The sequence below is a fragment of the Aulonocara sp. 'chitande type north' Nkhata Bay genome, linkage group LG13, assembly GCF_057382095.1.
Source record: "Aulonocara sp. 'chitande type north' Nkhata Bay isolate Kocher_YH1m ecotype deep benthic linkage group LG13, A_spYH_male_GT1.1, whole genome shotgun sequence".
Classification (NCBI taxonomy): Eukaryota; Metazoa; Chordata; class Actinopteri; order Cichliformes; family Cichlidae; genus Aulonocara; species Aulonocara sp. 'chitande type north' Nkhata Bay.
The window spans coordinates 14,707,535-14,719,539 of NC_141356.1; the positions used below are offsets into that span (position 1 = coordinate 14,707,535).

General features: G+C 42.6%; 1 protein-coding gene across 1 annotated transcript in view; it reads left to right on the forward strand.

The window, feature by feature from the left end:
• Nucleotides 1-9,837, forward strand: part of LOC147315847 (uncharacterized) — a 93,102-nt gene extending 83,265 nt beyond the window's left edge. Inside the window, exon 5 of the mRNA XM_086258819.1 lies at nt 331-9,837. Coding sequence (XP_086114945.1) covers nt 331-4,619 — 4,289 coding nt within the window. The 3' untranslated portion in view covers nt 4,620-9,837. The remainder of the gene's footprint in view (nt 1-330) is intronic.
• The last annotated feature ends 2,168 nt before the right edge of the window (nt 9,838-12,005 follow it).

A 12,005-nucleotide genomic window follows, 5' to 3' on the forward strand; every position in this document is an offset into this window, starting at 1 on the left:
CAAGTCTTATTTTTTGCCATTTCTAAGTGAGACACATTCAAATCTGCGCTTATTTTTTCCTAAGTCCATCCTACATCCATAAATCATATTTAGACGTGCTGAAAGCAACAAAAGAGTAATGGTGCGGTACCAAAATGCTCAAAAAAGCCTAAGGAGATTACTGTATAGGAAGCCTTAAAAATGAATGGTATTCTTTGTAGGAAGGGTATTTTGTATCCCTTCCTACTCTTTTCTTTATAGTTAGGTTCGACACATAATCCTGTTATGTTCTACATGTAAATGTAACCAGTGTCAGCTGCTATAATCCTTTCTGTTCCCCTCTCCATCTAGAGTCTCAGATCCCCCGGATACAGCCCTTCCTTCCTCTGGAAACCGCACTCCTGAGCAAAACACAGTGGACCTATGAGCAAACAGACGCCAACAGCACCACAACTACTGCTGCTTCTGACTCCTGCGTGCTTGACAAGACCCATCTGGATTACAGTCAACTGCCAACCATTACACCCAGCATCAGCACCACCCTGACAAACAGTGATACCAACAGCTCTACAGAAAACAGCCACTTTAACAAGATCCCTTGGGCTCATGATTATTTAAGCCATCCCATTACTCCCAATAACATCCCAACAACAGCCTCTGGCGCCACCCATAATGGCTCCATTTTCAACAAAACCACAGTGACCAGCATCAGCAAGAACTCCACCACCCCCTCCATTACTAATACCACCAATGTCAGCATCAACAGCAGCAGGGAAGTATGCAGAGCCTCTGACGTCCAGTCTATCCTGAGCAGAGTCCGCCCTGTCTCTTTCTCGCTCCCCAAAAGGAGCTGTGTCCTCTTACACCAATCAGCTGCCGTATTTATCCAAGCAGGGCAGGGCTCTGGCTTGTCAGGGAAGCAAGAAGGTGCGGCAGTGCATGACAGGAAAACAAATCTGGGGGAGAAAGTCACCGATCAGCAGCTCAAATCATCCGCAGACATGGTTGCTGTTGGTGTAAATCACTGGAATACTGGAAACCAGTGCAGTGAGGAGAGTAAAACTGAAACTCGACCCGTTGAGGCTGGAGCCATTATGTCTACTGAGAAAAGAACTGTGGGACTCTCTGGGACTGGAGCCCAGGTTTCTTTATGTAATCGCCATGTGATCAGAGTAGAGGACTCAATTATCAATGGGAATGGAGCCCAGCTCTCCTTATGTAAGGACGATGGGACTGGAGCCCAAGTCAGCAGTGAAAGTGGGACTAGAGCTCATTTTTATTTAAACAGTGGCATTTCAGGACATATTTCTGAAAGTGTAAGCACAGATTCAGAATGCGGAAGCAGCAAAGTTGAAATCCATGATGCTGTGGAAAATCAGACAGATTTAACCCAACCCCAAGAAGTAAAAGATCTGGCTTGTCCTACAACAAATGAGCCTAAAAAATCAATTTCATGTGTTGAAACCACGTCAGCTCAAGCACAGCCCAAGCAAACTCCTCTCCCCAATCCCCAATCTCCCCAGTCAAACTCCGCTCCATCAAAAGAGTCGGCTTCTTTGCCTCCAAGTCGTCCCAAAGAGCCGTTTTGTCGTGTCCTGAGCCGAGATGGTAGCAGGGTTCTTCTGTGGCCAACGGAGATGGTCAGCTACACCAAAACTTCGCCCTCCATTTCCTACAGTGTCAATCCTCTACTTTATGACTTCAGAGCGCATAACAGGGCCAAGGAAGGGGGTGAAAAAAAGAAAGGAGGGCTGGAGGAAGGGGGTGAGAGAATAAAGCCATCTGTGATCAAACAACCTGACTGCCAACAGAGGCAGAAGGATATGAAGGGAGGAAAGGAGGTGAAGATAGATGAAAGGGAAGAAGAGGATGAAGGAGGACAGGCAGGAAATCCTATGGAACTTGTAGCCCATTGTAGCGGTAGCGACGCAGTTCCGGATCGCTCCAGCTGCCATGATGAAAGCGCTTTAAAATTTGTTCCCATTTCTGCAGAAGGCCACCATGCTCCGACGCTAGGCCTTCAAAAATCAGGGAGGAGGAGGAGGAAGAGGAGGGGTGGGGTAAGGAGAGGAATGAGAAAAAGGGGGAGAAAGAAAAGAGGAGAGGAAACAGACAGAAAAGAGTCAGAAAGGGGAAAAAGGATAATAAGCAGTCTTTGTGTGAATCAGATGTTTGAAGGAAAAGGAGAAGACAGGCTGCAAAGAGAGGGCACCGTAAAAGAGGAGAAGAGAGAAAAAGAGCTATTAAGTAATCTTGCAGCACATCGGCTGGTGGGAGGGATAAAAAAGAGGATGAGGGGAGAAGAGAGAAGGATAAGACGAGATCAGACAGAGCAAGAGAGGGCAGGTAGAAATGACGAGAAGAGAGGGGAGCTATTAAGTAATCTTCCTGTGAATCGGTGTAATCGGTGTAACCAGCTGTGTCTGCAGGTGAAAAGGGAGGCCAGCCAGCATCAATCTCAGCAATCAGCCTCCGGGTGGGGCCAGGGGCTCAGAAAGCTCCTCTGCAGGGATGCAGCATGTAACTCAGTGATTAGCCTCGTCCCAGGGTCTGTTATAGAGATGCCATGCTGTCCTGCAATTACACCCGACCCTGCTCAGAATGACAGAGAGATGGGGGTGATACACAAAAATACACAAGCAGGGAAGGAGGACAGACAGGGAGATGAGGAGCAAAGGAATCTGAGTAAGGGAGAGATAAGCGCTGCTCCGAAAGCTGAAGAAAACGCATGTAACCCAGCGATTAGCTGTCTTCCTTTTTCCTGTTGTGACACTGCAAGCCAGGCAGAAATTTGTCTTGTTCCTAAACCTCACAGAGAAACAGCATGCAAACCAACGATTAGCCTTGTCCCTGCTCCTTTTAGAGAAACAGCGTGCAGTCAAAGACAAACAATACCTGCAGGACACAGCAATCTTGTGTCAAGCCCGACCACATGCTGCTCTGCCCAACAGACAGAAACAGAGCCCAGACTGAGGCCGGCCTGTGTAGACATGACCCTCCCTGCCGATGCGCTTTCAGAGGAAGGGATGTCGAAGAGAGCAGCAACAGCCAGCAAGAGGAAGAGCGGATCGCCGGAGGCTGGGGCAACGCCGAGGAAGAAACGGAAAAGGGGAAGGAGACAGGCGAGGAGAGTCGCTAGTGTTTTAAGGCAAGACGGAGCTTGCACTGATATGACTTCGGATTTAAACGAGGGCGAGGCCTGTTGCATTCAGGATGGTAACGAGGCGCTTGAACTCAATAGCAAGGACACCTGCAACACTTCAGAGGACAAAACTGTTGACTGCCATTTGCTCTGCAGGACAAAACACTCTCTGTGTTCAAATACCAGGGAGGGTAACACCGCTGACAAACTCGATAACTACTGCAGCTCTGATGACAGCAAATTCAGCAATGCAGACGCTAATGACTACAGCCAGTTTAACGTCGGTCCCTCTGGAGGCGAGGAAAAGGTGAAGTGTTCACCGGAGAAACCTTTTAGTGACTGTCATACCAATAACAAACCCAATGACCACAGTCAGGATGATGGAAAGGGCACCATGCAAAATAAGCGTGACAGTTCTGCCATCTCTAGTGCTACTTTTGAGAAAGACAAAAGTCTTTGTCATGGTCACGTGGCTAAAAAAGCCAGTGAGAAAACTGCAGACACACCTGTGGATGGCTTTTCTGAAGATTATTTTGCCTGTAGCACTAATAACAGACACACTGACCACTGTCAATGTAAAAACACAGTGAATGAAATAGAGTCTAATGACTCCAAAGCCAATGACGCATTTAGTCATAACTGCGATTACAGCCAGAAAAATAACAAAAGTGACCACAGCGAGGAGGAGAAAGCCAAATCTCAGTGCCACATTCGACACAAAAACAGCCTCTCTGATTCAGTGATTGATTACAAAAGCGGCGTAGGGATTCAGCAAAGTATTGGAGGTGGAGCCGATGATATTGACGGTGGTCAGTGTGACGATTTTAACGGTAATCATGTCACTGATTGTAATCACTGTGCTAATGCTGTGAATGAAGAAGTTGCACCCGTGAGGGAGCAGATGGAGGATGAAAGCGGTGTGGAGAAGGAGAGAAAGAAGGAGGAGGAGAAACAGATGGAGAGGAAAAAGTTGAAGGAGAGGCACGAAGAGTGGGAGAAGGAATGGGTGAGGAGGAAGGAGAAGGAAAGGGAGGAAAGAAGTAAGGAGAGGGAGATAGATTTTGAACGTCTCTTCCCAGAGAAGATGCCCCGCTTTCCTCATCGCCTCCCTCCATCGTGCATCCACCTCCATCCTCCTCTCCTGCTCCAGCCATCCTTTTCATCATCCTCCTCTTCCTCTATCTCCTTCCATCACACCATCATCCAACATCACCTTTCCCTCCTCCCACCCGCACCACACCTCCCCGTTCCTTCCTACCCTCATCTTATTCCCTCTTTCTCCCCACATTTATCTCCCATCCCTCCACCACCACCTCCACCACCACTACCTCCTCCTCCCGCTCTTACTCCCACTTTCTATGCATCTTCTCCCATCCCTCTCCTGGATGCCCCTGGTCCATATCCCTTAGCAGCAGCATTTCACCCTGTGCAGAGCCACCACCCATCTCTGTACCCCACTCCACATCCAGCAGTTTTGCCCTTGCAGTTATTGTTCTGAAAAAGAGGAACAAAAAGAAAGAATTGAGAGTGGTACATGTTCACATTTGTGATACAAAAAATTACTTGTCAGGTGGGTGCAAACAGCTTTGGGTGTCATCGCTTGCATACTTTTACTGTAGCTGAAATGTGAGGAATTTCAGGAACTCTTGAGTAAAAACACAAAACTGATCCTTCTTAAAGTCAAATCCTCTGGAAAACTTCATCACCGCGTCCAAACACTCAAGCACTGATTCACACATCTGAAAAACAATAAAGATGGCTAATTATCTTCATCAACTGCAATCCCACTTGAAATGAGCCTCAGGTGTGCAGCCAGCGGGATCGTGGTAGGGATACACAGCTGGGCTCGTTTCCCTCAGCAGAAATCAGTCAGAGCTGCTGTTTTGCATTTTAAGCTGGCGATTTGCTCATGAGGCACGTTAGAAAATGTTGTGACTTTAAAGGATGAATTCACCCTCGCATGCTCAGATTTCTTCAGTCTGTCATCGTAGATGTGCAGGAATTTTTCTTTAAATTAATTTGTATGTTCCGGGTCGCTGGCCATCAAGAGCTGATGGCATTCAAGATTTGCACAGGACAACAGGAAGTTGTTTTTCCCAGAATGGGTTCAAAAGAAACCCAAAGTTCTAAAAACATTAAACACGCAATTTTTTGCTACTTTGCTGTTTTGCATAATTAGAAAGCTTCATCGTTTAACAAATACGAAAGGGTATTTTCTGGTTAGATTTCACTAACAAAATATGAGTCTGTTGCCACATTCACTTAGTTTAAACCTACATGTTTTTATTCTTAAACTATACTGGAGTAGCTCTGTGTGATTCACTGTTCAAAGGACCCTGTTTAGTACTGTATAAGCATCCACCATTTAACAGACAGGAAAAACACATCCACACCATAATGAAACAAACTTGAAAAATCGTAGATATTCTAGACAGAATCTCAGATATTTGTATAGAACTAATGGCAGCAAATCCTCTTTAACTTGGAGCTAAATAAAGCGCAAAATTAAAGGAGAACTCCACAAATTCTACACATCAAAGACTGTTTACAGGTCTTGTGGAGTTGCCCTTGAGTCAACTGGCTGGGACTAAAGTTTGAAACTGAATAAAATCTGGGGGTGTGGAGTTTGGAAAGAACTGAGCTTAGCAGCAGGCACATGTAGCCCATTTCTCATCGCTGCCTAAAGCTGTAGGCTTGGAGCTAAAGGATCCAATGCTAGCATAACATACCCAAACCTTGAAGTGCACCATCTGCAGTCACTCGGCACTGTGGGTAATGTAGGAATCAGAGTAAGACAAGGAAGAAAATGTATGGAATTAAAAAAGATGATATCTCTTTAGTCTGCTTTAACAGTAAATTTGCCCATTGTGGGTCCAGCAGAGTTAATATATGCTAAAATGGTAGAATACTACAAGACTGGCATAGTAATAGACAGATAATATGTTCAGGGCGTGAAAGCATAAGTAGGCCGAGATAATGTGAACACTATCTAGTCAGAATAACAGGAAATTTTCAGGGTCCAACACGATGTGAATGCAGCATGAGCCAAAAAAAAGGTCTCTTAAGAGACTCTGTGTAACAAAATTGTCTTTCTTTCTCCTATCTTTCAAAATTATGTTTTCATTTTACTGTCCAGTACAGCAATAAAACAGATGAATAATGATTTTCAGGAAGTGCAAAGAGAAAAAAAACCTTCTTTGAGAGAGGTTTTAAAAGTGCCAATTTAGGGAGCCAGCACATGATGCAGCAAACACATCTGCGTTTGCTCAAGGATGAGCAGATTTCCTGATGGTAATTCTAAGCTGATTTGTTATTACCTAGAATTGACTTGTTGTTACCTAATGTCACCAAGGACTGCCACTGGCCTGTGGGTCGCCCTTTGAAAACCTTGGCTCAATGAGATTTTAAAGCAGCAGAGAAAGATGTTGGTTTCCCTGTATTTAGAGATGAGTGTTAGGGATAACTGCAGGTCGCAGAGCAGTCTGTATGTACACCAATCAAAGCTTAACAACAGGTATCTCGGAACCAAGCATCAGACAAGTTTGACCCAGTCGTGTGGGAAAGAAACACAAGAAACACTTAAGAGCAACCTTGCAGATGAATTTGTCTAGAGTTTACATTGACATCTGAAATTACAGAAAAGCCATGTCCTAAATCCTACATAGCAATAAAGTGATTAAATTTATTTATTTGTTTATAAGTAAATTTATAAATGTATCAAAAATATAGTCTTTGTTTTACGTTGTATTACCCTATAACTTACAGTACTAAATTTTAAAAAAGGGGGAGGTGTGAATAGCTGGAAAATCAGTGGATAACACGAACACAACTTACAGTAAAATGTAAAATGTTAATGATTATTTTCTATTTTCTGAATCAATATAGGACTGCTAATGCTGCCATTACAGCAAAAGCCATTGATTGTAAATAATAGATGAACAAACCCACAATGATTTCACATAATGCTTTGTAAAATCTTAAAACCTTGACTGAAGCGTTTTTGGCCATTGCCAAGACTTCATACTAAGAAATACATGCTCACATGGCAGCACTTTGTATATCTATTATAAGGTAGCAACTGTGCGCTCCCTCAGCTACATTAAATCCTACAATTTTGTAACTGAAAGCATGATCTCACTCAAAAATCGCAAAACAAATGGAAATGTGTTGAGCATATTCTGCGCTCTCTCTGTGACCCCGACTGTAATTCTGTGCAGCGAGTTCATTAATCCACTTCTGCACGTAGGAAAAATTACTTTCCTGTTTTCCACAACACGCCATCAAAGACAGATATTTCTGCACTTTGCAACTATAGCTCCATTTCTCTGTGTCCTATGCATGCATGGTTGTAAAATACCCCTTGTCACACTTTAATATTTATATTCTGGCACTGGCTAAATCAGGAGTGGGCTATGCATTTTCCCATGGGACCACACGAGACACAGTGGAAAGCTGCACCAATAAGTTGAACTCAATTCTTTTCAATATTCATTTAAGTCTTTACAAGCCTATTGGTGCACCCCTCCAGCAGACCCAACGTCTCTTGTGGCCCCTTGGAAAGTTAAATTGCCCACCTCTGGCCTTAAAACATACCCTGGTTTATGAACTGTTTGACTCTAAATGCAACCATAAGTTACTAAACGAACGACATGTTGTATTCAGTAAGGCTTGAAACTAGCTATTGAGATAATAAAATAATCAGAGGTCATAAATCAGGTGAGGATTAGGGTTGTTTTACCATATACTACCTGCTTTAAGAAAATCCAACGTTTCCCCTTTTAGACCACGAAACCACGTCCATCTTTTATATACTATCGTCTATGGTATAACATAAATTGTGAGTCTGTACTGCAGTGTGTCTTTAGGCTGTGACGGCTGAACGTCAGAACAAAATGTTAAGTTCAGAAATAAGCCTTTGCTCTTTGTTTCTGATGAACTGGCTCCAGCGTCTGACCTTTACGCTTGACGTTTTAGACTGTTGATTTTCTCCCGTCTCACTCCACTGCAGCTGAACTACAAACATCCCGAAGAGGTGGTTAACTTTGCATTTAGTGACTCACCCATTTAGGCCTAAACGCACACAATGAGTGATTTAGCACGCCGCAGGACACAGTTGACTCCAACAGGGGTTTTCCCCATGAGACAGAGCCGCGATGAAACGTAGAAAGATGTGAGGATTTGACTGACAGGTAATGAAAAAATAACCATTTTCTTAAAATTAACACTCTCACCCCTCTGTTGTCACTCACTGGTTGCTTGTTGCACTTTGACAGGTGATTTTCCACTCTGTGGTGTGTGACAAAATAACCCAAGCGCAGTCACATCATTTCACTCAAACGCAGGATGTTCAAAGTGTTCTTTCTTTTTCTATCTGAACAACGCCTCAGGGTGGATTTTTCCTTTAAAGCAGAGGGATACGACACAGTACATACGGAAAAGGCGTAGCTCTACCCTTATTCTTTGTTTAAATCTATTGCATTTAAATGATCTCGGCTGAAGTGCAGGAGAAATTTGTCTCAGATAACAAAATGCGCCGCTTCTTCGTAAATCCGGAGAGCCGCTCCCGACTGCATGACACTCAGACTTTCAGAGGCGTGAATGGCAGGAGTAACGAGGAAGGAAGAGCGGAGAAACGCCCACACCTACTTACACATTGTTTTTCTCTCGCTCCTCTGAAGCTGAACATCTGGCTGCGATTGCTGTGGGGCATCACTGGCAGCACCTATTCATTTCAGCGAATATGGATTATTCTGGTGCAGGCGTCTATGACAAAATAAAAACAAATAAAAATATGCATTAAAATTCAACAACAGGAATCAGTTTTTGTGGGCAGATTGACATCCTTATTCTCACTAAAATCTTAAGGCATGCTCTGTAAAATATATTGGTCTTATTGATCCCAGAAACTTGAACGCACGCAGACACACACATACACACACACACCTACACACACACGCGCGCGCGCGCACACACACAGCTTAATAGGAACAGTCTTTGCCTGCTCTGCTGTTTTTCCCAGAGCTCATCATTAAGTAAATGCTGCCTCCTCACCTTTGGTAGGTTAGACATGTCTCTGCAGTGACACTATAGGTGCCTGCGGTGACATACATGCAGCTTACGAACAGTAGCAAACCTCAAAACTTATTCCTCTTCTTGCAGCAGTGTGTGCAAGAAAACATGAGAATTATAGCTAGTGTGATGACACAGCAAGGTGTCCTCTCCTTGTAGCCGTGCACCACACGGGGTATGAAACCATATGTTCGCTATGAACATAGGTTTTCTGTATTATTGTGATAAACTGTGTACATTAGAAAAGAAGGAAAAAAAGCTGTTATTAGATGTATTTTTGTAGAGAACCCTCAGTTGAATGAGGCACAGTTTTTGTATCATGTACTCTGATGCTATTTTAGCTAGTAAACAAACCCCCACGCCCACCTACTATGTCCTCTTGTTGAGCTGTTGTGCACACTGTATGTTCTTTTAAAGGTCCGGTCATCAATTAATGGGTTCGAAAGGCATTATTTCAGTTTCTTCAGAAAGCATTTTATCCTGTTTTGTCTTGAGATCTGATAAACTAATATTTAGCTGATTTGTTTGTGTAATCTCATTTCTGCAAACTCATATTCAATGATATTACCCTGCTAATATAATAGATCTAGTAAATCCATTGAGAAAAACGAATTACTCTGAAAATGGAAATAAATCAGTGGACTTGATATCAGAGTGTCTTGTTGTCACTGTTTTTCTCTTCCTTTGACTTGCTTTCATAAGCCCAGTCCATGAAACTGTGAATCGATACCTTTTACCACCACATCCCTGTAATTCCCCCTGCCTGTGAAACAATAAAGAAAATGAAGACAAAGAGAGTACAGCGCTCATTTCGAAAATATTTTAATAATTTTTCAAACTTGGATCGCAAACTAGGGGCAAAAGCATGCCTGGGAATTCATAGATTTCCCTCAGATGATCCGTGCTTGCTTTGGGATTGAGACCTTATGCATGTGTGGCTGTGTGTGCATGTGTCCAGAGGGCCCACCGACAGCTGCGACCATCATGTTCAATGACTAAAATAGCAGCAAAATTCAACATGTTCAACACCTTGGGCTATGTTAGTGTGTACATGCATACAGTGTTTCCATCTGTGTGTGAGCGTGTTTAGGGTATGGAAGTAACAAATGCAGCGAGTGTGACGATTCAAGTTCACCTCATTACTGAATCAACGGTTCTCAGTAATTTGCTTCAGTGACCTTTAAAAACCAACAAAGAAACTTCTGACATTAAAACTCAACCATATGGAATTAGTTTCACAAAGAGTGCGTGTGATCTTTCGGCCCTGAAGTCAGCTTCTTACAGCCTCCGTGATTTGACTTTTCTCCCCGCACTTGGCAGAAAGGGTTGATGGATGTCTCGAGTCAGGCAGGCACTTTATGGTGAATGAGTTAATAGACTTCGCGGTGCATCAGCGGCACTACATTATGGTCCACTTCCTTTGCTCCAACCACAGAAACTACTCAACAATGTGTTAAGAAAACCTCAGCAGTGGCTCATTGTGCACAGGGAGCATGGAGAGTAGGTTGAACAGAAACTGCTGTTTTCACTGTCTTCAGGCTCAATTAGAAACAAAATATGTTGAAAAATGCATATTTTCTGACAAAAATAAATTCTGTAGCAGAAGCACTCAAAGCTAGAAAGCCGCTCGCGTCCTGTAGAAATATTTATATGTAAGAGATTTATATGTAAAAATGTTTTTACCAGGAACACAGTAAATTGCCAGTTTTACCCAGTTAAATTCAGATTCATTCATTTATAATGTTGTGTGTACGCAATTTTGGGACATGTACAAATGTAACCAAATGCTTCCTTCTTTGTGTCTGACACACCAGATGGCTGGTCACAGAAATCCTGCTTGGAAACAGTTTGAAAAAGGGCAGGCACTTTCAAAAACATAACTTGCTGATTATCGGGCAAACTATCGTTCTATCAAGCGTGAAGAACACTGATGATGAAAAACAAGCTGCAGATATTTCCTTTTGTGTAGTCTAACACAAGCTAATCACAACTAAACCAAAAAAAGAACTATAAGACAGTGCTTGCTAAAAAACACAAACACTTGCGTCATTGTATAATAATATATCCATAGAAGGCATTAACACAGAGTATATTTGTTAAACATTTGTCAGGTGTATGGATGACCCACCCTTCTACCACTGGTGTCAGCAACCCTTACCATCAGTTTCAAGCAATTCCTAGTGAAACAAATTCAAACTAAAACATATTTGAGCCTTTTTGTTAAGGTGAGGTGCAACTAATAATTTTAACTTGATAAAAACTTTTAATGATTTCCATTATCTTTTAGCATGCTTAGGCCTACTTTGAAATGCAATACCTTTGGAACTATGCAGGACACTCTCTTTGTGTGCAAAATAATTAATTTACAAGTAGCCTACTTTGAGAATACTTCAAAACTAGTGATGTTAACTGCTAATTCTACTTACTTGCACTTGCAAAGTCATCTTCATGTCTTTGGTTAAATGTTCTGTCATTGTTCAAAATAAGCAAACTTTATCTAATAAGATCAACAAGTACTCAATGTACCTAACTGGGTAGTTAGCATATTATTAGGTCTTCCTTGGCACCTTCATAGGAAGAACTCCAGAGGACTTATATCATATGTGCCATGAGCTAACTTCAACCAACAATACCACCAAAACATAGGACGGAGCATGTTCAAAAAAGAAATAATGTCAGTTTGTGCACAAAAGTCACTCCAATGAATCACTTTAAAAAAAAAGCCAGATGTTTGGGCAAACCATCAGTTTATCATGTTCATGTAACTTCAACCTACTTGAGTAAAAGAGAAAAGCCCTTTGAGAGCATGTGGTTA